The sequence below is a fragment of the Mastigoproctus giganteus genome, chromosome 2, assembly GCF_048544385.1.
Source record: "Mastigoproctus giganteus isolate SK-2022 chromosome 2, ASM4854438v1, whole genome shotgun sequence".
Taxonomy (NCBI): domain Eukaryota; kingdom Metazoa; phylum Arthropoda; class Arachnida; order Uropygi; family Thelyphonidae; genus Mastigoproctus; species Mastigoproctus giganteus.
Window position 1 is genome coordinate 798,068 of NC_143576.1, and position 27,362 is coordinate 825,429.

Below are 27,362 nucleotides of genomic sequence, written 5' to 3' on the forward strand. Positions count from 1 at the left end.
ACAGTGGTGGAAATAGAGATGGACAAAAGTTGTGACCAAAAGATTTGGCAAGAAAAAAGAAACCAGAATGCTCGACTACCGTTCGAACACAAAGTGAGTTTTCTACTATTAGCTTGTTCGAAATCTAGTTTGGACCGATTAATAACTGCTTTACAATTGTTGCAAGCTTTAGCATAGGTGGAAAATTAAGCTGGATATTTAAATACAAGCCAATTGCGATATGCAATATTCTTTTCTTGAGCAGTCTTAGCACATTTACTGAAAAACCAAGGTTTAGATAAAGGACGAGATTTTAAGGTGGTGTGTGGAATAAAGGATTTCATCCCTACAAGAATAATTTCATTGACATGATCTGAGAAAATGTTGATATCAGAAGATTTGAAACAGTAATCTGACTGAGGAAAAGAAGAAAAGAAATCTTGCAGATTTTGCATTCTTGTAATACTAAACTACACGAGGTTGAGAATGGCAATGAGAGAAAGGCCCTATTGGAGAAGAGACCATCACAAAGTTGTGATCTGAAGTGCCTAGAGGACCGTTCCCCTCAACCATGTACCAGCCAATTGTACTTCAGAGGATTGTTTTTGAGAAAATTATTAAATATGTTGGCAGTGTGATTAGGATTGTCTGGTATTCTGGTAGATAAATGAGCCATCTGTGCAAGGTCCTAAGCCTTGCACACTGAAATCACTAACGAAAATTACTCACTGTTAAGAAAGTTGGATTTGAGAAAGTCAAGTTTCAAAGAAAGGAAGTCAAAGAATTCCACGTGATTAGTGGAGTGGGGAGGACAATAGAGGCAATAGATGAATTTGACAGAATGTGGTAAGGAGATTTTAAGCCAGAGAAGATTGAAAAGAGGAGATTACAAATTACTAAGTCTCTAACAGGGAATATCAGAGCAGACATATGCAGAAGTACCACTTTTGAAGTGAAAAGAATCATAGCAAATAATTTAGACAACTGAGATGAGCAGTGGTTGAATCTACTGCTCATTGGGTGAGAAAAAGTACATGCGGTTTGGCAGACTGAAAATGGAAATGGACATCATTAAGATTGGAACTGACACCAGGTATATTTGTGAAATGAACGAGGAAGTGTTTGGGAGATTTAGATCTTTTCACAGATAAGTTTGTTCTTATTAGTGTGACAAATCATGGTGTATTCACGATGAGATATGAATGGTATGACCGTTGATGATCCTTTACAGATTGCTGATAGACTGAATAAATATTTTGTATCTATATTCACGCATGAAGTTTTAAGATAATGTTAGCAGAAGTACGTTGAATACCAGCTTGGAGTTAAATGATTTTGTAATTGAAAGTAAGATTTTAGAGAAATTGTTGCAGCTAAAAATGAACAAAGCACCTCTGTCTGGTGAAATATGTCCAATTATATTAAGAGAAGCCACAAAAGAAGCAGCTAAGCTCTTGGCCATAATAATAAGAGCATACTTGGATTCAGAGAAAGTACCTATAAATTGGACATGTGCAAACCCCTATTCACAAGATTGTTTCAAAGGGTTCATAGATAAGTATATAACTGTTAGTTTATAACCTCTGTGCTAGGAAAATAATGGAATCATTAGATAAAGTAATGAGTTCGTTAAAGGAAGATCATATCACACTGTTCTGATTAGCTACTATGAGGTTATCATAGTAGCTAATCAGATTAGGTTTTGACATCTGCTGCCATTTTTCTGACCAATAAGTTTTTGATACTGTACCACATAAGCAATTGTTATATAAATTGGAACAATGTCAGTGAAGTTGCTATGGATAAAGGAATGGTTAAGCGGTACAGAGCAAAGAGTGGTTACTAGTGGCCATTGCTGTTTATGGTCTAATGCCATGGGTGAAGTTCTGTAGGGGTTACTGTTGGGCCCAATACTATTTTTAATGTTAATTAATGGCATTGATGTGGGTATTTCAAGTTTGATGTCTACATTTGCTGATGATAAAAAGGTGGACACAGTGATTAACGATAGTAATCAAGAGTAAGGTACTTCAAGAATATTTTGGTAAATTAACCAGATGGACTGAAATGCAAGGTATTGAAAAAAAAAAAATCTGGGGAAGAATAATTGTACATTGTAACAGGAAATTTTCCAGCAGGGACAAAGAGGTTATTATCTCATTGTAGAAAGCAATGACTAGGTTGCATCTGGAAACTACCTTTTATGAAAGACAAATATGTAAAAGGTGCAGAGATAAGCTACAGGCTTCTGCAGGGCAACCAAGTTGAAGTGTATAAAACTGAATATTGATGGCATCTCTTCTCTTTCTGGGATGAATCAAAAAAGGGGCATAAATTTAAATTGAAAAAGGATGGCTGCAGAATAGATATGCAGAAACTCTTGCATTCAGCCAAAGACTAATCAATTGTTAGAATAAACTCCCGCCTATATGGTGGAGGTGGGTAGTTTGAATACATTTAAACAGGGTTCGACAAAATTATTGGAAGCAATGAGCAAGTGGCCCCTTTTTAACTGGGACCCTTTGCAGAACTTTTACTCCCTTTAGAAGGAGGTGGTGAAGTAGTTATATTGCCCCTTTAAAAATGGTCTTTAAAGTCTATTCCTATCAGTTCCTACTAGTCCATATCATCACTGACAGTTGCAAGATGAATCAGATTACTCTCCTGTGGCCTTTTTTTTTTTTACCTGTACTCCAATGTTACTTCTCCTGTGCATTATTTTGGCTAATTATTTAAACAAACAATAAAATAATAAATACTGTACTACTCCCAACACCTTGGGCTATACTCCAACTATTTACAGATTTCCAGCTAGAAAAAAATGTCATCGTACCAATTAGTGACCTAAGTGAAACAGAAACAGGCTTCCTTTTGCCCCACTCCACACATGTAGATCTTTCAACAGGCTAGGGAAATCATTCTAACCACCAAACCCCAACCATTGGAAGGTAGAGCATGCTAGATCTTCAGAGTCTTCTTCAACTCAAATATAAAAATCAGATTTATTTCATAAACCAGCATTAATATTATCTGAGCACTAACAGAAAAGTAGCCCCAAGATTTAGCATTTTGGGCCAGAATGACAGATTAAATCAGCTTATAATTTAGGCAGCTAAAATCCAGATATGAGAAACCATTAGCTATGAGAACAAAGAATAGACAAAAGAAGTTTTATTCATACATATATGAAGAGGAAAAGAGTAAACCAAATAGGATTTTTTCTTGGTACAAATATCAGAATCATAGATAACCCATCAGATATTGATCTTCACAATATCCTCCAGCCCTTTTGTATTAGTATTAGCAATAGCCACATGGTGCAAGGAAGCCTATGGCTTATGCTGCAAAATAATAGTAATAAGAAGAAAATTAAAAATAAATAATTAATAAGAGAAAAGGATATAGATAACCTATGCGTTTCCCTCCTCCCGTAGGTAATTATTCAGCTGACCTTTCAGTTTCCCCAAACTGTCAGCCTCCACCATATGTAGGTAACTTATTTCAGTAATTTATACCATTTTGGCTAAAATAAAACTTCCTGCAATCCAGTCTAAATCTTCCCCCCCCCCCCGTAACTTGAAGTTATGGCCCCTAGTTCTACAATCATTTATAACCGTGAAAATTTTGTCTTCATTCATTTTACTTAAGTCTCTCAGAGCCTTAAACACCTCAATCAAGTCTCCTCTAAGGTGCCTAGTTTCCAATCTCTGCAACCCACATATTTGAAGTCTTTCCTCATATGGACGCCCTTTTGCCAATCTCACCAGGCAAGTTACCCATCTTTGAACCCTTTTAAGAAGCACAATGTCTTTCTTTAGATGCGGTCTCCATACTTGAACACAGTATTCCAAGTGTGGTCTAACAATAGTCTTATATAATGGAATTATGATGTACTTATCTCTACTAGGTTTTGATAAATCATCGATAGGACACAATGCTCGGAGAACTTCATATCTGACTGTATCGTGACATCCACATCCCTCTCCTCCACTGCTGGCTTTAGTTCAACTCCACCAAGAAGAATACTGTTCCCCAGGTCTAATACCTTACACTTTGAGGAATTAAAGCATAGCTGCCATTTTTCTGACCATCCCTGAAGTCTATCTAGGTCACTCTGAAGAAGTTCTGCTTGGCAGTGATTATTAACTACTCTACCAATCTTTACATCGTCTGCAAATTTAGACCCCCCCTCTATCCCTTCATTTATGTCCATTAAAAACAGTGGTCCTAATACTGATCTTTTTGGAACTCCACTTCTAACATTAACCGAATCTGAGGAATAACCATTTATCACAACCCTCTGCCTCTTTCCCTGAAGCCATACACCTATCTATCTAAGGATTTTCCCTGTGATTCCTTTTTTTGGGGGGGGGGGGAAGGAATTACACTTATAAAGTACCTGTATAAACAATGTCGAAATTCTTCCCTAAATCCAGCTCTTGAATGAACCTGTCAAAATAGCTAACCAGATTAGTTAAACATGATTTTCCCTTTACAAAACCATGCTTCAGAATTCCATTTCTATCTAAATGATCCTGAATTCCAATCTTGATCATTGTCTCCATGATTTTCCCTACTACTTAAGTTAGACTGACCGGCTGGTAATTTCTCACTTCACTCTTAGAACTGCCCTTATGTATTGTAGTCACTTTGGCACTTTTCCAATCCAATTGAATCACTCCCAGGTGCAGTGATGCTCTCATAATTAGCCTCGATGGTTCAATGCACTCACTTGCCGCCTCTCTTAAAATTATAGGGTACATGTCATCAACCCCAGGAGCCTTACTGGCCTGTAGTCTTGAAAGTTTTTTAAATTAAATAAACATGTGAAATTTCAACATCATTAATTGCATTTTTTTTTTCAACTTCACTCCCATAATTTCTCATTGACACAAAGGGTTTTTCTTCTGCAAATATCAATGCAAAGTAACTGTTGAGTTTATCTGCAACTTCAGCTGGGGTATCTAATACTAACCCACTTCCATTACATAAGGGACCGAGCTGGTTTGTCCTTCTCTTCTTTGCATTTATATATGTGAAGAATTCCTTATCCCCACTCTGTTCTATTTGCCAGCAATTTCTCATAATCTGCTTTTGCAGTCTAACCTTTTCTGTTGCACTATTACTGATCAATTTGTAGCTGTTATAGGTTTCAGTGCTTTTTATTGCTTTGTAACTTTTCCATGCCATGTTTTTCTGCTCGTATAATCTCGCAACCTCATCCAACTTGGAATCTCCCTCATGGAGTATTTTTTTTTTAATGGTATGTAAGCATTTCAAGGCTTCTGTGATTAATGTTTTAAAGATATACAATTGTATTCGCTCTCTATGAGATATCTATCCAGTTAATAGAGGCCATGTAGCATCTTAAGACATAGTAATTTCCTTTCCTAACATTATAACCCATTCCTTTGCCTTTAACTATTGATACATCTCTCTTCATTGTCCACCGTAGAAATCTGTGACCACTTCCTGCTTCTGGTTCCTGTACTGTCAGCTCTATTATGTCATCTGGGTGAAGATGAGGTCTAGAATATTCTAGATTAAGTTGATTTAAAAATTTTCCCCCATGTGGAGTTTCCTTCCCATTAGCTCCAATCAACTAGAGGCGAATTAAAATCACCCGTAATAAGACATGGATGCTTACTTGCCCATTCCATTTGCATGTAGAGGCTCTCATCATAATCTTCACAATCACCTGGCCTGTAGATTACTCCCACTCTCATTATACCTTTGCTTCTAACTATCTCATACCATACAGATTCTATACTAGTATGCGAAACGTCTGAATCTGGGAAAGCTTTCATTACATTTCTTCGCTCTATTTCATTTCTTAAACCCCCCCCCCAGCTTGAGCCGAGGTGCGGCTCTTCGGATAATTATTATTATTATTATTTTTATTTATTTTTTTTTTAATTAGATCAAAAATGGCTCTTCACTCAAAAAAGGTTGCTGATCCCTAGTTTATGCTATCAGCCACAGGAGCCTTACTACCCTGAAGGCTTGAAAGTTTTGTCATTAAATAAAAATGTGAAATTTCAACATCATTAATTACATTTTTCAAACTTCACTCCCATAATATCTCATTGACACAAAGGGTTTTTCTTCTGTAAATATTGATGCAAAGTAACTTTACCTGGGGTATCTAATACTATCCCAAATCCATTACATAAGGGTCAGATCTGGTTTTACCTTCTCTTCTTTGCATTTGTATATGTGAAGAATTCCTTATCCCCACTCTTTGCTCTCAGCGATTTCTCATCTGCTTTTGCCAGCCGAACCTTTTCTGTGGCACTGTTACAGATCAATTTATAGCTGTTATACTTTTTATTGCTCTGTAACTCTTCCATGCCATCTTTTTCTGCTCAAGTAATCAGGCAACTTCCTTATTCATCCAACTTGAAATCTTCCCTGTGGAGTATTTTTTTAATGGATATACACATTCAAGGCTTCTGTGATTAATGTTTTAAAGGTATATATACCATAATTTAATTGTATTTGCTCTCTGTGCGATATCTACCCAGTTAATAGAGGCCACGTAGCACCTTAAGCCATCATACTATCAGCCCTATTATGTCATTTGATTCGTGGGTGATGATGAGGTCTAGAGTATTCTTTTCCCTAGTACTTTCTCTGACATGTTGATACAAATAACAATCGTCTACTTGACTTAAAAATTTTGTCTCCCATGTGGCATTTCCTTCCCATTTGCTCCAATCAATTAGAGGCAAATTATTATCACCCATAATAAGACATTGATGCTTACTTGCCCATTCCATTTGCATGTAGAGGCTCTCATCATAATCGTCACAATCATCTGGCTTGTAGATTACTCCCACTCTCATTATACCTTTACTTCCAACTACCGGCGCCTCCGTAGCCAGGTGGAAAAGAGCAGCAGTGCGTAGCACACGCTACTTGACTGGGGTTCGAACCCATCACCACCAAATAACGGAGGATACGGAAAGGTCAGGGAATGACCACCACCTATCCCGGAGCAATATGGCCTTAGTTGCTAATGCTCCTAAAAAAAAAAAACCAAACAACTTCCAACTATCTCACACCATTCAGATTCTATACTAGCAGATGCGAAATGTCTGAATCCGAGAACGCTTTCATCACGCTCAGGCTGCTTTTGGTAAGAAGCATGACCCCACTGCCCCCTCTATCCTTCCTAAATACATTATACATATTGTACTGAAACTCATTCTCCCTATCTCCAGGTGCCCCACGTTTCCTTAAGCCCTATTATGTCAGCGTTACTTGTCCTAACCAGCAGGGTGCCTCCGTAGCCAGGTGGGCAGGAGCAGCAGTGCATAGCACATGCTTCTTGATTAGACCGGGGTTCGAGCCTGTGACCACCAAATATGGAGGATGCGGAAAGGTCGGGGAATGACCACTGCATATCCCCGGAGCAATATGGCCTTAGTTGCTAATGCTCCTAAAAACCAAATAACAACTAACCAGCAGTTTGAATTTACTAATTTTATTGACGACACTTCTGACATTACTGTATAAACAATTGAGATTTGGTTTTCTTGTATAGTTAACAACCTGACACACCCCTTAAAGTTATTTAAGCTCGCTTTCCTGGCATCGGCTACCCGTTCCTTTGAAATATTTCTGCCCTCGGAATACCCTGCTAATATGTTCTGTTGCAATAACAGACAAGAACTCTTTGGCGTAAGAGATATTGTGCTAATATACATGAACACTGTAGAATATTGATATCACAGAAGAGAGTAAAACTAAAAAACTACTGAGCTTAAAAATGGAACCAGCTGAATGGTCAACAACATTACTGCATCTCATTTCAAAGATATTACGAGTTAATGAGTGGGATGGGGGGAATAGATAGTGTGCTATTATTATAGAAAGACTATTGCACCATGTGATATTAGATTAAGATATGTGATGGATGGAAATAACTCATCCTACTGGCTGCTTCTGCTTCCTTCATCGTTTAAAATTACCACTTTTGCCATATTTAAAGCCTTCAGTCTTTTAATAATGGATGCTGAATGTGTTAAATTTGTAATTACTGTAGAATTCCATTGTAACAAAAATATTTCCAAGTCCCAGTGACTTTCTTTATTAATAATAATTTGTAAATCTTAGAAAATAAGTCCACTAAAATATATTGACTTACCTGTGTGAAAATTACAAATGCCACTGTGAATGACTCATGATGGAAATACAAATGTGGGAGATTTCAGTTGAATTAAAAAATGCAGTAAGAGAATCGTTTTTCATTATTACTTTTTTTTTCTGATTGGGGAATACTCTAGAAGTAGTAATCTAATTTAACTTGTGTGCAAAGTTCTAATGAGTTTCATTTACTGTGCCATGTTTCTAAAACTGTAGGCTATTGAAATTTTATACGATACAGTTTTTCCTATAAATACAAAATTCTTTCAAAATTATCTGTATACCAGAAAAGTGCAGCCGAATTTATTTGGACAAATAACGGGTCCTTGGAAATAATTCAGTGGTATTCGTTATAATGAAATTTCAGTACAGAAAAATGATTCATGCACCCTCGAGAGGTCTGTTTTAACAGGATTTTATTGGATTGTTTTTCAGTACAGAATATATTCCAGGTAATAAGATATACACAAATGCTTGTAAACTGCAAGCATTTTGGATTTGCAAATTCATCTGCCTTTCCAAGTATAAATGTTTCATTTATTTAAAAGATGTTTGCTGTACTGTCAACTGACCACCAGAATTGTGGTCAGTTGACAGTGCAGCAAACTAAAAAAAATATACTATGAATAAAATAGAAGCCAAAATCAACTCATTATTTATTGTATGTTTCTAAAATTATCTTCACATTACATTAACAATTTGAACTTGTTTGTGATTGAAATTGTTTCAGATAATACATTAATTTATTTCTTTCTTTGTTTATATTTTATATTTCTGATTAATAAAATAAATTAAAACATCAATTCATCAAGAAAATCAATCACCATAAGTTGGTTGAAGAACATAGTTGTGTACGCAGGGATAACTGATTTAAATAAAATATACACTACACTGAATTACCATAATTAATAAATAAATGATCATTACAAAAAAACCATACATTTTGGAGCTTTGTGAGGAATTAGGAAAACAACAATAACATTTTATTCTAAAATGCCTGCATTCTGGGAGAAATAATGCAAACAGTCTTCTCTTTATCACTTTACAAACACAGTGAAGCCTATAAGGAGATAAAATGTATGAGAAAAAGACTGGTCAGGTGGTCAGTTTGTACTTTCCTGATTGGACATTTTGACCTCTTTTCACAGCAAGCTGTGTGAATGGCCTTGTGAAGTTCACAGGATGCCTGGTTATAGTTTCTGGCAGAACTGTCAACTTTGCTGTCACTAAGGTCTGGAATCCTTATCAGCCAGAAGTTTGGAGGCTAGATGTTATGGTTATTTTGTGAGTTGCTGCTTTGGCTATTATTTTGTTGCCTGTTGTTGTTTCTTGTTGATATTCCACGGAAAAGAATTTACTAGGATGGGCTGATAGTTACCCCACCAATGTTCTTGTTTATAGATTTTTTGTAGTCTTTCTTTACATGAAATGTCTCAAGGAAATCCCTCATGTTCTTTGGTGGTCAGCAGTGTTTAAGATCTTAGAGTCAAAGACCTGGAAGGTATGATATGCTACATCACTCTGGACTAGGTTTCCTCATTTTGCGTGATTTAGGTGCTCATTAAACTTTTTGTAGTTTTCTGAATTTTCCTTACATAATATTTATAAAATACATAATGCTCAGGAAACTACAAAAAAGATTGATAAGCTTGATGGACTTGGATAACTGATGTTTGACCAGTCTTATAAACTACTGTGATGTGGTTACACGGGAGTAAGATTCAATAAATAATATTGACATTATGTACTTATACTTGAGCAAAACATTCAGCATGGTTCCACATGGGAGCTTGCTGTGCAAACTGAGGGTAATGGACCTGATCCATGTCTCCAGTGAGTGATGGCTGAAGGACAAGAGGTTATATAAATAGTCATTCTTCAGTGGAGCCAGTTTATTAGTGGGGTCTTCTTGGCAGTTTGCTGCTAAAGCCACTCTTGAAAGGCGCACTGTAGCCAGTATAGCTTATGCGCCATTAAACACCCATAGCACACACATGCCACTCTTGAATGATATAAAGGATACAATAATGAAATTTACCTAGAATATAAAGGTTGGAAAGGTGGTTAGCAGTTTGCAAATCAGGCTGAGCTTCTTTAGAATGATTTAGATGAAACCTGTCTAATTCAGATAGGCTTCATGAATGATCATAGAAATGATAGTTATGTTTTAATTCTGCCAAATATGAAGTTCTACATTGGGAAATATGCCAAGAATAACTCGCAGTTAAGGAGAACTATAGGGTGTAAATAAGGAAAGAGACTTTGGTGTTTTGATGCAAATAAACATGAAGGTTAGCATGGAGTATCTTATCAATGATTTACTGCACCTCTGCATCTGAGAAGGTTACAGTTCCCTTATACAAGTCAGTGGGGCGCCTCCGTAGTCAGGTGGGCAGGAGCAGCAGTGCATAGCACATGCTTCTTGATTAGACCGCGGTTCGAGCCCGTGAGCCACCAAATACGGAGGATGCGGAAAGATCAGGGAATGACCACCGCATATCCCCGGAGCAATATGGCCTTAGTTGCTAATGCTCCTAAAAACTAAATAACAACAAGTCAGTGGTGAAACAGCATATGGAATATTGCATTGAAGTTTAAGAACACATTTGAGGAAAGACATTGAGCTTCTTGAAAGGTCCAACTATGGGTGGCTCATCTGGTAAGAACACCTAAGGGACATCCATGTGAGGAGAGATTTACAAAGGGGTGTAGGGCAGAGCCAAATTGAATGATGGAATTTTCAGATCAAAACCCAGCAACCAGAGAGCATATTTTAGGGAAACTAGGGTAGGTGAAGTGTAAGGAGCAACTGGATTGGTACCTTCTGCTAGTGGGAGAAAAAGAGGAATAAACTTTGACTAGGCGATGAAAAAGATTAAAACAGAATTCTGTTTGTACTTAAGAGTGATAAACTTCTATAACCAGCTCTGATACAGTTCACAACAAAAACTGTAGCCAGCCAACAAAAATAAGTGATGGTTTATTGGCGGAAAAGCTGAAACCAAACATCTTGGACACCGATGTAATAGGTATGATTTTTTTCTCCCTACATGAACTTAGATGTTGAATTTAATGAATATCCATGTTTAATTAAAGTAATAATTGATTTAAAAGCATTGAATATAGACTTGGCAAACAATATAACCATTTAAAATTTAATAAAAATATAATTTACTGTCTGCTGGAAGACATAACATGGACATTATCCTGAAATGAGTAACAGCAAACTGAGAGGGGGAAAAAAATAAAAATAAAGGATGCAAGTGATTTCAAACAAAAATTACAACTGAAAGGTTTAGAAAGTTTGTGTTCGTAGATATTTCTGTGATACAAAGAAGTTAACTTTACTTGCCACGGATACGGAGGATGCGGAAAGGTTAAGGAATGACCACCGCATATCCTGGAGCAATATGGCCTTAGTTGCTAATGCTCCTAAAAACCAAACAACAACAACAACTTGCCACGGAACCCCTTTTTTGAAAATGGCTCCTTTAAGGACATGCATCATAATGCTTATGAAGAGATGATTTAATGCATCTAAAAAAAAAATTTTTTTTTCCCCCTCAGAGAAGATCCTATTAATCTTCTCAGAGAAGCTGATCTGTAAACTCATATATGTAAATATGAACCTTTTTTTTTCCCAATATCCTAATATGATTTACAAGGGAAGTTTGAAAAGTTCAAGGCCTGAATATGAAGGGTTTAATTAAGGAGTGTGGTAACACATTACTTTTCAACAGCCCCCTTTGGAGTTGGTACTCTTCTGAAATCAGTGCTGCATTGCATTGATTGGAAATAAGTGAAAGTCTGCTGGTGTTAGATCTGTTGAATATGGAAGATGGTCCAAGATTTCAAAGCTGCACTCATGCAGTGCAACCATGGTAGTGCCGGACTTGTGAGCAGGCACATTGTCCTGGTGGAACAAGACTCCTTTTGGTGCATTTCCTTGGCATTTGTCTTTGATGTTTTCACCCAAATGCCACACAAGGTCTGTGTAATATGCCCTTGTGACTGTCTGGCCTTTCTGAAGGTAATCCATTAGCAACACTCCATCAGCATCCCAAAAAACCGATGTCATCACATTGCCAGCAGAAGGAATTGACTTTGTTTGGAATTGTATTGCTTTCTTTGAAGGGGGCCAGTATTTTCACTGCTTGGACTGCTCCTTTGTCTCTGGCTGAAAGTGAAGGACCCTTGTTTTATCCATGGTCAAAACCTTGCATGGAATTAATATTTGCTGGATTTGAATGGAAATTATGCAAATGATGAAAAATGACTTGACAGTTCATGTGTGTTTTTTCTCTGCTGTCAACAGCTTTGAGACCCATCATACTGACACCTTTTTCATAGCGAGAATCTCTATTATTGTTTGCTGCATATATTCAGACAAGATGCCCAGGGTTCTGGGAATGTTCCTACCTGCACTTGCCAATCGCTCATCACCAGATCATGCACACTGTCAACAACTTCTGGAGTGATGGATGCTACAGGTCTTCCACAGTATGGGTCATCTTCCAGGCTCTCCCTCATTTAAATTCTGCTTCTCACTTCTTAACCATGAAATAAGAAAGGGTATCCTACCCCAATATTGTAACTATACCCTCATGAATTGCCTTTGGCATTAGTCCCTTTTTCCCCAAATATTGGATGACTAGTTTTGCCCATCATTTCTCATTCACACAACTTCATGCCTGTAATTAAAAAAAAAAAAAAAAAAAAAAAGACATTATTGAAAACTGCATAACCATATCTCCACAAGTTGCCTTTGGCATTAGTTCCCCCCCCCCAAATATTGGATGACTGCATAGTGGCAGATTTTGTCCATCTTTCCTCATTCACATAACTTTGTTGACTTCAGGCCCATAATTAAAAAACAGACATTATTGAAGCTGCATGAAACTTGGTGGGTTACTATCTGAAGTGCTAATGCTATAGGTTATATATAGAATTTTTTACCACTTTACCACTATCCTTTCATACTCAGACCACAAGGTTTTCAACCCCCCCCCCATATATGCCTCTTATCACAGAATCTGAATGGTTGATTCTAATTATTATATAATCTCCTATAATGCTTAGATGTAATGAAATTTTTAAATTTCCTTAAACAATACTCAGAGCTCGTCCTGAATATGGTGCTAGCATCTTTACTTTGATGACTGCTTATCCCAATAGAGAATTAGAAGATGATGATATTTCAGTTAAAGATGCAAATCTTTTAAATGCTGTGATAGTTCAGAAGCTAAAATAATGGAATAATTTAGTTTTCACCCAGCTTTTCCATAAAGATCCTAACTACATCACATAAATGTAAATTCTTGTATGTTAATATAATAAAGTAATTTAATAATGTGATGAAATAGTGTTTTTCAACTTTGTTTAGATGAATGCAGAATTATAAATTAAATTAATAGTACAAAATGTATCTACTAGCAGAGATGTGAATCATACTCACTTCTTCAGTTGTGAGTAACCAGTGTTCCATGACAGTTGCCTCATTTGCAGCAGAGCATTAAACTGATATTTTTTAATTTATGGTGAAGTTCATAAGAATTTCGTAGCTTTTGATACTGTGGCACATGGAAGACTACTGTACAAATTGGCACAGTATGGCATTAAGGGCAAGTTGCTACAATTGATAAAGGGGTGGTTGGGTGGGAGAAGACAGAGAGTGGTTATCAATGGACACTGCTCTACATGGACTAATGTTATTAGTGGAGTCCCCCTGGGTTCGGTGTTGGGCCCATTGTTGTTTCAAGTATTTATGAATGATATTGATGAAGGTATATCAGGGTTAATGTCTAAGTTTGCAGACAATACAATGTTGGCAAGGTTGTTAATGACAGTAATGATAGTATGCTACTGCAACAGGATCTGGGAAAGTTGAGCAGATAGGCTAAGAGGTGACAACTGAAGTTTAACATTGACAAATATAAAGTACTGCATATGGGTAGCAGCAACCCCAGAGTAACGTATCACCTGGGTAGTACTACACTCAGGGTAGTGGAGAATGAAAAGGACCTGAGGGTAATTGTGCAGTCAGATATGAAGTTTTCTGATCAGTTCAAAAAAGGCTGCAAGAGTAGCTCATGGTGTCTTGTCAATGAATACAGGAATTTTGCTAGCAGGGATAAGGGGTTGATTATCCCCTTGTATTTGGCAATGGTCAGGGAAGTACTGTATACAGGTCTGGAGGCCTCATTTTAGGAATGATGTAGAGCTGCTGGAACAAGTACAGAGAAGGGCAATGAAATTGGTGAATGGTACAAAGGGTTGGTGTTACCAGGAAAGGCTTAAGTTCTGCAAGTTGCAGCTTCTGGAGACTAGGCACCTGCAAGGTGATCTAATCTAATTGAGGTGTATAAGGCCTTGAATGGATTGAGCAAGCTCAATGCTAATGGATTCTTCCTCTTTCTCAGATTACTCACCTGAGGGGATATAAATTCAAATTGAGGTAAGACAATTGTAGAATAGATGTGCGGAAATTCACCTTTAGCCAGCGGGTGTGTTGACAGTTGGAACAAACTTCCATCTGTTGTAGTGGAGATCAACAACTTAATTAAGTTCAAGGCAGAAGCTATATAAGCTTGCTTTCTTGCATCATATGCTTCTACTAATGCTAAATTAGATTTTTGTTTAGCTTTTCATTTTTAAAACTGTTAATGAAAAGCACCATGCATATAAAAGTTACTTAGTTTTGCACATTATAAAATTATTTTTTTCAGTGAAAAAAAAAATTTTAATAATCCTGAAGTTCAAATTGAAATTATTAAATTTAGTTTGAATCTTAATAGATGAAAAATTGTGTATTTTTACATAATTTGCTGAATTATTTTAAGTAATTATTTATTTTAATTGGTAATTGTTTTTGAAAAACCTCTAAGCAGAAATGATGAAGAGAAAATGTACCTTTAATAATGAGTATTCAAAATAGTAGAATTTCTTCAAGATAGGAAGAAATGATAATGAAGTGGAGTGTGAACTGCACAAATGCTACATAAACATTGGTCATGGTGGGAAATCTGATATAACCGACCATGTTGATAGAAAAAAAGCATAAAATCAAATCAGCTTTCCTTGGAAATGTTGGTTTTCAAAAAGTATTACGCAGTACTTTTGAGTGAAATATCCAGTCGAGGACTGTCTTACTCTATTAAATGTGTTGACAGTGGCCTATCATATTGTTAAACACTGCCATTCCTTTAAATCTGCTGACTGCAACTGTAAACTATTTAAAAAAATATTTTGAGCTGGTAAATATTCATGTGCACAGATAAAACTGCAGTTCTTATTATAAACATTATTGGGGTATTTTGTATACATGATTTAATTGCAGATATGAAAAAGTCACTGTGTTTTGGAATATCTGTGGACACAATCAATCACAAAATGGAAAGATTTTCCCTTTAGTTGTTCATTATTTTTGAAAAACAAATTGAATTCAGATAAAAATATTAAAAATTGAATCACTACCAAATGAAACTTTCAATTCCTTCATTGATTCATAATTAACACGCTTTGTGAGTATGGCATTGATATAAAAAAGTGCATTGCTCATGGAGCAGATAATGCTAACACAAATTTTGGAGGACTGTTAAGAAAAAGCACAAACAATGTCTAGTAAATTGATTTTTGCTGCACATATTTTGCATAATGCATTGAAGTTGGGAGCTGAAAGATTATCCTGTGATGTAGAAATGGGCATGATAAAAATATTGTTTTACTTTTCAACTTATGCAGTACATACCAAGTGACTGAAAACTGTTTGTTCTCTATTAGATATGCACAGGGCCTATCTTAGGCCTAGGGCCCATACTTTGAGGGGGCCACAAATGCATAAGTGCTCATGTTCCTTATAAAATTTGCAAATAAAATATACTTTCCAATTGTAATGTAACTTCTAGTCAAAATATGTGTGCCATTGATATGTCCAGATTTGTATATATTTCTAAGGAAATATATACAAATTTATTTGCTTTACATTTCTATACTGAATGTGTAATTCTAATTTTCCAAGAGCCCCTATGTCCTATTTTTTTATTATTGAAGTAGGGTCCCCAGAAAATATTTCGCCTAGGGACCAAATACTCCAAAGCTAGCCCCTGAGGGGGGGGCCCCGAAAAAACTTTTGCCTAGGTCCCACATATCCACAAGTTAGGCTGAGGATATGCAGTATGAAAAGTTATTGACCCATTCAAAAATTTGCTGGTTGAGTTTGTACATTGTGTGGTAGAGAGATATTTTTCTTCAGAAGAAAAGTGCTGTTTATTTATTGTGAAATTTTTTGAATCACCAGTAAATGATGCATACTTCCATGCAGTGCTTAAAATTTGTGGTTTATTTAATAAACAAATTCTAAAAATAGAAGTAAGCGGTCCTTGAGGTTGTCACAGACATTCTCTCAGATATGCCAGACAAGCTGTACCTGGAAGTCTAAGATGCTGATGGAACTGATATTCGGGTGACATTCAAGTCAAGTGGACCCAATTTTGGCAAAGTCCGAATGGTCTGTGACAGCCAAATCCTCTGCTTGCACCTTCACGATGGTGGGACTGTTAGTAATCCTGGGTATAACCTCACTGCACAAGCACACTGTGGGTGACCACCATATTTGAACCAACGTAAGCAGGGGTCGAGGTGTGGCACCCACAACACATGGAGGAATGGCTCCCCCCCTCTATGTTACCAGGCATTACTAGGTGGTAGATGACTCTCATCAACTGGTGCAATACCACCACTTTGCTTATTGGAGGCTTGAAGTGGTGGAACCCGTGTTTAGTCTCCAGAGCTAAATTCCAGTCAACCCTTCCCCATCTCTTCCATCATGCAATATGACTGATGACTTTTGAGGTTATGATGAACATCGTGGCGAGATCCAATATTCCTTACATTTCGAGGGTACAGCTCTAAAACGGTGTTCGCAGGCTGGCCACTAGTTAGTACAATGGACTGAACCTATTGGTAACTCTTTAGGAAGCTTCCGGATCAGCTAGTGTATAATCTTGCTACCTCTACTCTGCCAGTTAGTGACTGGAGGGCATCCGAGTAGTGTGTATGCAGGGGGCATTGTCAAGGCCATGTTATGTCAAGGATCTGGGTATATTCTTACTGTGTGTATGCCATAGCCAAAAATTTCATTACTTCATACAGTATGCCCCCCCCATGCACAATGAATTATCAAACTAATAGAGTAAGCTTATCTGCGAAAAGATCTAAACCTCCCAAGCACTTCCTAATTAATTTTACAAATATACGTGGTCTCAATTCTAATCTCAACGATGTCCATTTCCACTTTGCAGTCTGCCAAACCCCATGTACTTTTTCTGACAGAATCTCAGTTATCGGTTGATTCAAATACTGCTCATCTCAGATGCCCAAATTATTCGCTGTATGATTCCTTTCGCCTCAAAGATGGTACTTGTGCATATGTCCATTCTGATATTCCCTGTCAGAGACTTAGGCTTAAAATCTCTCTACCTCATTGTGTCAAATTCATCTGTTGTCTCTACCGTTCTCCCAACTCCATTAATCACTTGGAGCTCTTTGACTTCCTCTCTTTGCAACTTGACTTTCTCCAGTCCAACTTTCCTAACAGTGAGGTAATTTTTCTTGGTGATTTTAATGTTCACAACTCCAACTGGCTTCCGTTTTCTAGTCACACCGACCCAGCAGGTCGAGATGCTGAACTTTTGCAATTACTAATCACCTTGCACAGATTGTTCATTTATCTACAAGAATACCGGACAATCCTAATCATATAGCCAATACGCTTGAACTTTTTCTCACAAACAACCCTTCTAAGTACACGGTCGAAGTGAGAGGTCCTTTAGGCACTTCAGATCACAGCTTGGTGATTCTCTTCTCCAATGGAACCTTTATCTCATGGCTATTCCCAACCTCGTGTTGTTTGGCATTACAAGAAAGCAAAATGGGATGACCTGCGAGACTTCTTTTCTTCTTTTCCTTAGTCGGATTACTGTTTCAAAACTTCTGATGTCAACGTTTGCTCAGATCGTGTCAGTGAAATTATTCTTGCAGGAATGGAATCCTTTATCCCACACTCCACTTTAAAATCTCATCCTTTATCTAAACCTTGGTTTTCCATTAAATGTGCTAAGGCTCTTCAAGAGAAGAATGTTGCATATCGTAATTGTCTTGTTTCTAATTCTTCAGTTTCATTTTCTGCCTACACCAAAGCTCACAACAATTGTAAAGCAGTTATTAATCAGTCCAAACTAGAGTTTGAACAGGCTAAGAGTAGAAAACTTGCTTCTTGCCCTAATGGTAGCCAATTATTCTGGTCTCTTGCCAAAGCTATTGGCTGCAACTTTTGCCCATCTCTGCTCCCACCTCTGTCCAAACCAGGTGGTTCTGTTGTCACTTCAGCGACAGATAAAGCTGATCTGCTAGCATCCCATTTTTCTTCCAGTTCATGTATTAATGATCTTGGTAAACACTTCCCACCATTCCCAACACGCTCCATTCAATGCCTCCTATGGTCTTCCGTCAAAAGGACATCAGAAGGATTTTGATGAATCTTGATGCTAAGAAAGCTCCAGGTCCTGATGGTATTTCTCCACTTGTTCTCAAAACCTGTGCTCCTGAACTTACTCCTATTCTTTGCCGCCTTTTTTCACTTTCTTATTCCAAAGGTGTTTTTTCTTCTGCTTGGAAATTTACTCATATCCAGCCAGTTCCTAAAAAGGGTGACAAATCCCTCCCATCCAATTATCGTCCCATTACAATTACTTCTACTCTTTCTAAAGTAATCGAGAAATCAATTAACTGCCAACTCTTAAACTACCTAGAAACCTTCCGTCTGATCAACGATCGCCAGTATGGATTCCGTCAGTGTCGATCCACTGGTGATATTCTGGCTTATGTTACCTATTTATGGACTAATTCAATGGAAAGGTTTGGTGAAACACAAGTAGTTGCTCTTGACATCTCAAAGGCTTTTGATTGTGTTTGGCATAAAGGTCTTCTAAACAAGCTTCCATCTTATGGTTTGCCAACTGTTTTTAGTAATTGGTTATCCAGTTTTCTCTCTTAATTGGTTATCCAGTTTTCTCTCTGATCGCTCATTGAGGGTGATGGTAGATGGCTCTTTGTCTTCTAACTTCTCCACTAATGCCGGTGTCCCCCAAGGTTCAGTTCTTTCCCCCACTCTTTTCCTCTTGTATATTAATGACCTTCTTCCATTGACTGGAAATCCTATCCATAGTTTTGCCGATGATAGCACATTGCATTCCACTTTCCATTTTGAGAAACCTTGTCCTGCTCAATCAGCTTCAACTTCCCAAATCTGCTACCAATTCCTTAAATGCCAATCTTCAGGTAATTCTCCAATGGGGCAAAGACAACTTAATTGATTTCAACCCTTCTAAAACTCAGTCTTGTCTTAAATCTCGCAAAAAGGATTCTTCTGCTCCTATGCTTATCTTTGGTGACAATCTGATTTCTAGGCAAAATGATATATCTCTTTTGGGGATTACCCTGACTTCTAATCTCTCTTGGCACAAGCGCATTACAAATATTGCTTCCTCTGCATCTAAAAAACTTGGTTTTCTCTTTCGCTCTCGGCGTTACTTTTCTTCCAAACAGCTGCTCACTCTGTATAAATCGCAAATCCGCCCTGCCATGGAATATTGTTCCCACATCTGGGGTGGTGCCCCCAAACCTCTCTCAGGCTTCTTGATTCCATTCAGAAGTGGGCAGTTAGGTTAATTAATGATTCATCTCTAACAGAGTCTCTCCACTCGCTTTCTCATAGACGTACTGTTTCTGCTGCATGCCTCTTCTACAGATACTTCCATGGGCACTGTTCTTCTGAATTGGGTTCTATAATTCCTGCTCTCTCTTTCAAAACAGTCCGAACACGTGTCGCCACCAGCCAACATCCATTTACTGTCCAACTTCAAACCCACAGAACCAACTTTTCATCTTCCTCATTTATTCATTCAACTGCCGTTTTCTGGAATAATAATCTTCCTTCATACGTATTTCCTGAAAATTACAATCTAGAGAAGTCCAATGTCAACAAATATCTTCTTTCGTCTTCTCAACCTCCAACTCAAGCACGGTACTAAGTACTATAGTTTCTAATACCTCTCGTGTTTGGGGTTCACATAAAAAAAAAAATAATAACTCAATTTTCTCCTTGTCAGCGTTTATCTTGCTCTTCATTTGTTGCCTTCAGTTCATCATAAGTGTTTCTTGACTAATTTTTTTCTTCTTTCGATTTATTTTTCCCTATAGGTTTCTTGGGCTTTATCACTTTCAGAAAGTTGTAATATTCCTCTTCGATATCCTGGTCCTGAGCAGTCTGCAGAAGCTCAAACTTGTTCTTAAGTTCCAGTATGTACTGCTCTTTCTCCTCTTCTGTTTTCTCAAAGACCTTCACATTATTTACTCGAGTCAGTTTTTTTTTTCTTTCCTACATCAAGTGTGCATCTTACCATTCTATCTAGTTTTACCATACGCTATTCCGTATCGGCCTAGTATACTAAACAGCTGTACAGAGAAATAGAGTGGGCGTGCAGTTCATAATGGATTATTTTAATTTTCCAGCTGTTGACTGGAATTTTGGTTTGGTTACTCACACACTAGCAAGACCCTTGTGGATGACTGTTTCTACAGCAGCATGTTAAATAAGCAAGAAGAGGAAGCAGTGCTCCTTCGTGCATTAAGACCAACTTGGTCTCAGTCAGTTTTTAAGTGGGAAGTAACCGAAGAGATACTGTTCAAGGCTTAAATCTAAATGGATGTCAGATGAACTATTGAGACATGTGGCAGAGAAGTATATAAATTAATCAAGTCACAATAGAAGTTAGGCATAGAAAAATAGCAAAGACCTCTATGCTTATATTAACAGTAGAAGGAAGGGGTTGAATCACATTGGGCCACTTGATATCTCTGGGTTATATGTTGCAGACAAATTGAATAGGTGTTTTGCATCTACATTCACACACTAGGAATTCTTTAGGGAATGTGGATGCCAGAAGTTTATCAAACTCCAATGAAGAGCATGATTACTGAAAGGAAAGTAAAATTGTTGAAGATGGATTAAATCTATCCAATTATTTTAAGGGAGGGGAGGTCCCTATGGACTGGAGATGTGCAAGTGTATCCCCAATTCATAAAGGGGACATGAATGATTACAGACCTGTTAGCTTAACATCTAATTCCAGGGAAAATAATGGAATCACTTAAAGAAGTAATATTGACATTGTAGACTATTGCATATAAAAGAGTGCTGTACAAACTGAAGCAATGTGATATTAAGGGCAAGTTACTGCTTTGGATAATGGGCACTGTTCTTCGTGAAGTTTTCGATATTGATGAAGGTATATCAAGCTTAATGTTTAGGTTGGCAGGGTGAGCTAGTACAACATCAAACAAGATCTAGGAAAATTGAGTCAATGGCAGTTGAGTTTAACATTGACAAAGTACTGCAAGGGTAGCAGTAACTTATCAATTGTGTGGTACTACACTCAGGGAAGAGGAGAATGAAAATTACCTCGGAGTGATTATAAGGCCATGGCTGCATCCGAATTGGAGTCAACGTGATGTTCATCTTAACATACAGAGACACACTATTCCTCTCTGTTTGATGTGGACACCTCCAGTATACTTGTGGTGTATTTCTGGACTTGCACATGAGGTAAGATGGGCTAATAGTCCCAGCGGAATGACCAGACTTTGCCAAAATTCAGTCCACTTGACTTAAGTGTTACCTGTATAATAGTTCCATGTTAAACTCCCAGGTAGCAAGCTGTAGCTTTTGTTTCTTGAGGGAATGTCTGTGACAAACTCACTTCTTGGTGAATGTTTTTTTGCTTGTATGCCGATTGCAATAATTTCTTCTATTTAAATGAGTCTACTTGACTCTTGTATATTAATGACCTTCTTCCATTGACTGGAAATCCTATCCATAGTTTTGCCAATGAAAGCACATTGCATTCCACTTTCCATTTTGAGAAACCTTGTCCTGCTGAATCAGCTTCAACTTCTCAAAAATCTGCTACCAATTCCTTAAATGTTAACATGGAACTGTTGTTAACAGTTCCATGCTAATTAACTTTTTTTTTTTTTGGAAATTCAATGTGCAAATAAACTCCTCTGACTCTGTGGTCGTCCTGGAGTATTAACAGAAAATTTGTTTAAATAGTTGAAGATGCCTATAGGAGTTTGTGTTCTTGACAATTTATAATCATTCTATGCAGGTCACTGAAACAAAAATGTTTCAGCCTGTTAGAATATCATTTTGCTGACACAGGGTTCCTTAATATATTTGTGTAGTTATTCATTTAACTAATCATCATAGTAATTTGATGTATAATATGCTCCTATCCTTGAACTGTTTTAAAATCTATACACATTTCTGATAGTATTAGTATATATATGAGGTATGGCTATTAAATATTTTGTACCTTACAAGTTATCCTCTTCAAAAATAATTGCCTTGGGCTTGCACACACACTGTTCCATACATTTCTGTAAGTCATCTTCTATAAACACTGGTAATTTTTTGAAATAGTTGAAGTTGGTTCACATTAGGGAAGAGAAAAAAGGAGGGGGTTTGGCAGTAAGGTGCATGTTCACACAGGGATTTTTTTTTTTTTTCTCTTGCCAGAAACTGGTGGAACATCTAACCATCCAAACCACTTCCCCTTTGAATTGTTTTTTTACAAAGCCTTGTTAGAATTCCTCTAATATCAAAGGAAGCAAGGTTTTCGTTTCTGTGTTGTACTGGAACAGCCAACTTTCATTAGATTAATTAAAGTCTGGATCTTCATTCAAAATTTTTGACACGCACAGTTTCTTTGTCCATGATGTAACCATTCTAATCAAATCTGTTGGGTCCATTACCCATTTTCATGGATATCAGATGGCCTGGCTGTTCATTGTCCTCAACATTCTCTTCTTTCTAAAAATCTTTTATGCCATTTAAACACACAAGCTCTTGAAATAGTAACAACTGATGTGTGTTGGTATGTGACTTGGCAGACAACTAGAGAAAGAGTCAGGTGGTGCATGCACAGTCGTGTTATTTAATAAGCCACACCTTGTAAGTATTTGTTTGTGCTCCTAGTCTGTTAAACTCCATACATTGCCTTAATAGCATCCCATCTCCTCAAACCATCTCTTTGCTCTTTTCAATCAAGGAGAGGAGAAGAACATTTGTACTTCTTGATTAGATTTTTTGTGGTGCAAAAACAACAAGGTTATAATTTGCCATGAAAATCTTAACCTTTTTAATGGTTACATCGTCAAAAGTTTATGTATATAGCCATAATGTGTTTTGCGCTGCAGAAATGTTCAAAATGCATTTGTTAGATGGGATATACAGTCAATTCTGGTTATTTGGGACAAGTGCATTTTGGCCCGATTAAGCGGCTGCCCCAATTATCCGAAGTTTCACGTAAATAGTTAAAAATACAATGTACCCCAGCACAATCAAATCATGTTACGCTGGAGTCACCATAGTAAAGTGCCGGTCATTGTGATCACGTTTGTGAATTGAATTTTAATTCTATTAAACAGCGATTCTAATTAGCGAAAATAGGAGGATTATTATTCACAGGCTATAAAAGTAAAGATATATTAAGCACAAATTTATCCTTTATTACCTTACCAATTAAAAAATATGTGAAAATCGGAATAATTAATACGTACTGTAATATGTACATACTAACTAGTTGACATTTCTGGGTGGGGGTTAAAATTTAAAACAGATAAGCAATCAATAACGTAGAAAATGGTACGCACAAGTGAGAACGGAGTAACAAGTTACAAAGCTTTAAAAATAGGAATGAAGAGAAGATTCCATGGAAGTTGTAAACACATTTCACCATAATAACACAGAGAATGAATTAGCTGTCGGTATTATCACAAATTCAATAAGATCGAGTTTACTATCCGTTTATGATAGATTGCACTAACAGAAAAGCCCAATAAACAGGTGACTGACCGAACCAAGTGGTACGGTCGGAGACAATCGTAGGGTAATCTCCAGTGCTGTGGTCTCCTGCCCCAATTAAGTGAAGTAAACCCTGGCTATTTTCTTGATTGGGTTCTGTTTTTTTAAGATTTGCCCCAATTAACTGGAATCCACTGTATATCTCTGTTAATGAAATCCAATAAAAAAAGACTCCACTATCATACATTTTATTGCATTTACGTGTACAAACTGAAATGACAAGTTAACGTAATAGTATTATGCTGTAAATCATGAAAATAGGTCCTCAATATTTTGTTGTTCCTCCTTGCTTTGTAACAATCTGGATATATGGTTGCCCAATTTCGTTTTACTACACGCTTACAGTGCTCTCCTGCAGCCAAATCTTACTTCTTGTTGTTTTCTTCTGAGAAAATTTAGACAATATTATGTATCAGCAATTTTCAATAGGGTTTGAACCTAGACCCTTGCCAGGCCAGTCCAACACTAATGCCATTTCTGAGGTATGGGTGCACTTTAAGGGGAAGAAAACATTGGTGTCAGTATGTTTTTAGCCTTGTGAGATAAGAAGACAAACTCATCATTAAAACTTACCAAGCCGACCGGGCTAGCCGAGTGGGTAAAGTACGTGCCCGGCAACCCAAAGGTCGCGGGTTCGATTCCCGCCTCGGGCTTGGATCAAAGTACTGCAAAAACCTTGGGAGGTGCAATATGGCCACAGAAGCCGATGCGCCAACAACTACCAAATCAAAAAAAAAAAAAAAAAAAAAACCTTACCAGTTTTGCTGTGTGGCGATCCCTAATAACAGATTTCAGGCACTCTTCCAATATAGCAGTTCAGGTTTCTGCATTCACCCCAGACCATCTGACTCAAAGTCCAGTTTTAGATCACTAGCATGACGATTACAAAGGCATAGTCGCTGTCTTATGGCCTCATCCAGATCTTCTCTTCGCGACAGCGTGCATAGAAAGCCCTTCTTGGGACCATGCTTACACCTCCACAAAACAGGATACTAATGAGCGTGTATACCCTTCCAATGGCTGATGTAGTAGAAGTATTATCTGTTACAATACCTTATATGTTTCACTACAAATGTTACTTTTTTTAAGGTGATGCAGTTTTTTTTTTGTCCACCACTGTATATATTAATCATCTTTAAAAACTGCTGACTAAGTGTATATTTCTCAGTCAGATGAGTAGAAGCAGTAAAACAGTGTCACATTGCTCGAGAGTACCCAGTTTTGTCCATCATAATCAACTCTCTATAAGGTGCACACAATAAGGCCTTGGTCTGTAGGAAAACAGCCTTTTAAATTCTCCCCAGTAATTTTTTTTGAGGCACTATGAAGGTTTGTGGGAAAGTATGCAGCCTTATATAAATTGTTTTAGTGAGGTTAATGTTAATCAAGAAAAGAGACTGAATGATAGCATCATTTATTTAAAAACTATGATACAGTAAGTTGGCAATTTACAAATTATTATTTTGATATGATGTTGAAAACTCACTATTTTAGACTAGATAAGATAATAAAATATTGTTGTTTACAAGTTTTATTAATAGCTGGATATCTAACTTTCTCCACTATAACCTTGATATAAGGTGACTGGGATCCTGAATTGCAAACTGCAATCGAGTGCTCACCCACAATTCTGAATCAATGTCAATTGGTTCCTGCAATGTTTTTTCCACATAATCTACTTGACCATGGCTGTCAATAAGGATAACTGTGTGAGTCCTGAAAGTGGTAATTATTTTCTATAATAATAGTTAATAAAAAAACAATGGCAAATTACTTGTACAGTCCAATATAAATTAGGCATAATACACTGATGTGCAAAATTTAAAGACCAGTCAGGTTTTCATCTGTAGCTTCTCATAGGAGTGGCCTGGATATGGGAAAAGCATACTAAAGGAACCTCGTGAGGTACAGAGGGACTTCATTCAAAAATGGCAACATAGCACTGGCTGCTGTCACAGATGCATCACTGCCAAAGATGGAACGGGTGGTCTTCAGTAGCAGATATGGCCACCCTGCAGGCTTTGCCCCACCTGTCCATACTTAGAACAATGTTGTTGATAAGTTCTTGCGGTAACATTGTCCATTCCTCTGTCAGCACCATGTTCACCAGCTGAAGATAGCGAACATTTTCTGGTGGGTGTGGACGTGCCACTAGGCATCTCCCCAGAGCGTCCCATGTGTGTTTGATGGGGTGTGGCGATGTCATCCATAAACACGAACTTGGGGCCAATGGCACCTCATTACAGTATCTGGAGTAGTGCAAGTCCATATCGATCCCTTTCAGTGATGTTTGTGGGGTGATACCGTGTGCCAACCTCTACTCTCATCAGTAAAGATTTTGTGGTTGTAACCTTTAGAAATAGTGTTGGTCCTTAAGTTTTGCACACCAGTGTATTCTTAACAATAGCCATTTCTGCAAGAATACTTTTATTTAAAGGTGGAAACCTAAGGTTTATCATGGACTTGTTTGAATCTAAGTTAGCCAATCTTGTTGCAGTGGAAACTGAACTTCTGTCCCAGCTTGTTAAAAATTAGGAAACGATATAAAAGACACCTGTGTTTTTTATGTATATAAATCAGTCTTACTATGAGAAAAATCACTTTTCTTATTTTGGGAAGCCTGTATAACCTTATACAACTAAAATGTTGCTATATGTGCAAGATACAGAGAAAGGATTCTGATATGAAAATCCTTTCATAATATGTTCTTGTTAAACCATATCTTTGAACAAAATTATGGTTTAACAAGAATCTGTAGGGAGAGAACAAGGTTTGGATGAGCTTTTTGAAGTGAATGAATTAAGATAAAATCAGCTTTATTAAAAAAAAAACCACGGTGCGGTGTTTTCTCAATATACTCATTTGTTGAAAGGAAGTTTCAGTCCTGTGGGCCCAGCATTTAAGTTCTGGGAAGTAAAAAGATCCACTTTTACAAAACATCAACAAATGAAGTGACTTTCTAAATTTGAAAGTGGCTACAATTCTACCCAGACATGATAGGAGGGAGTATAATTTTTCTCAGAGTGGTCTGTGCTTGTTAACAGGAGAGACTGCTTCTACAGGGATGGAATACACTTAAATAAGAAGGGTGTAAGAATATTTGCTGGTGCTAGTTGGGTCAGATTCACAGATGCTGCAGGCAAAGGCGATTCTTGAATGAGGAGCAGCCTGGGGATTTCAAGGACTGCATTAAGATACTAATGCAAATTGAAACTAAGAGTAAGAACAGGTGTATGAACACCGTTTATCGGAT

At 37.3% G+C, this 27,362-nt stretch overlaps 2 protein-coding genes across 2 annotated transcripts in view; one reads left to right on the top strand and one right to left on the bottom strand.

The window, feature by feature from the left end:
- The window catches only part of LOC150089112 (NSFL1 cofactor p47-like), a 177,537-nt gene extending 164,112 nt beyond the window's left edge, over positions 1-13,425 (top strand). The window contains exon 9 of the mRNA XM_090390332.1: positions 13,246-13,425. Coding sequence (XP_090246458.1) covers positions 13,246-13,378 — 133 coding nt within the window. The 3' untranslated portion in view covers positions 13,379-13,425. The remainder of the gene's footprint in view (positions 1-13,245) is intronic.
- A 12,207-nt stretch (positions 13,426-25,632) lies between these two features.
- LOC150089113 (transport and Golgi organization 2 homolog) overlaps positions 25,633-27,362 on the bottom strand; it is a 115,951-nt gene continuing 114,221 nt past the window's right edge. The window contains exon 7 of the mRNA XM_090390333.1: positions 25,633-25,825. Coding sequence (XP_090246459.1) covers positions 25,672-25,825 — 154 coding nt within the window. The 3' untranslated portion in view covers positions 25,633-25,671. The remainder of the gene's footprint in view (positions 25,826-27,362) is intronic.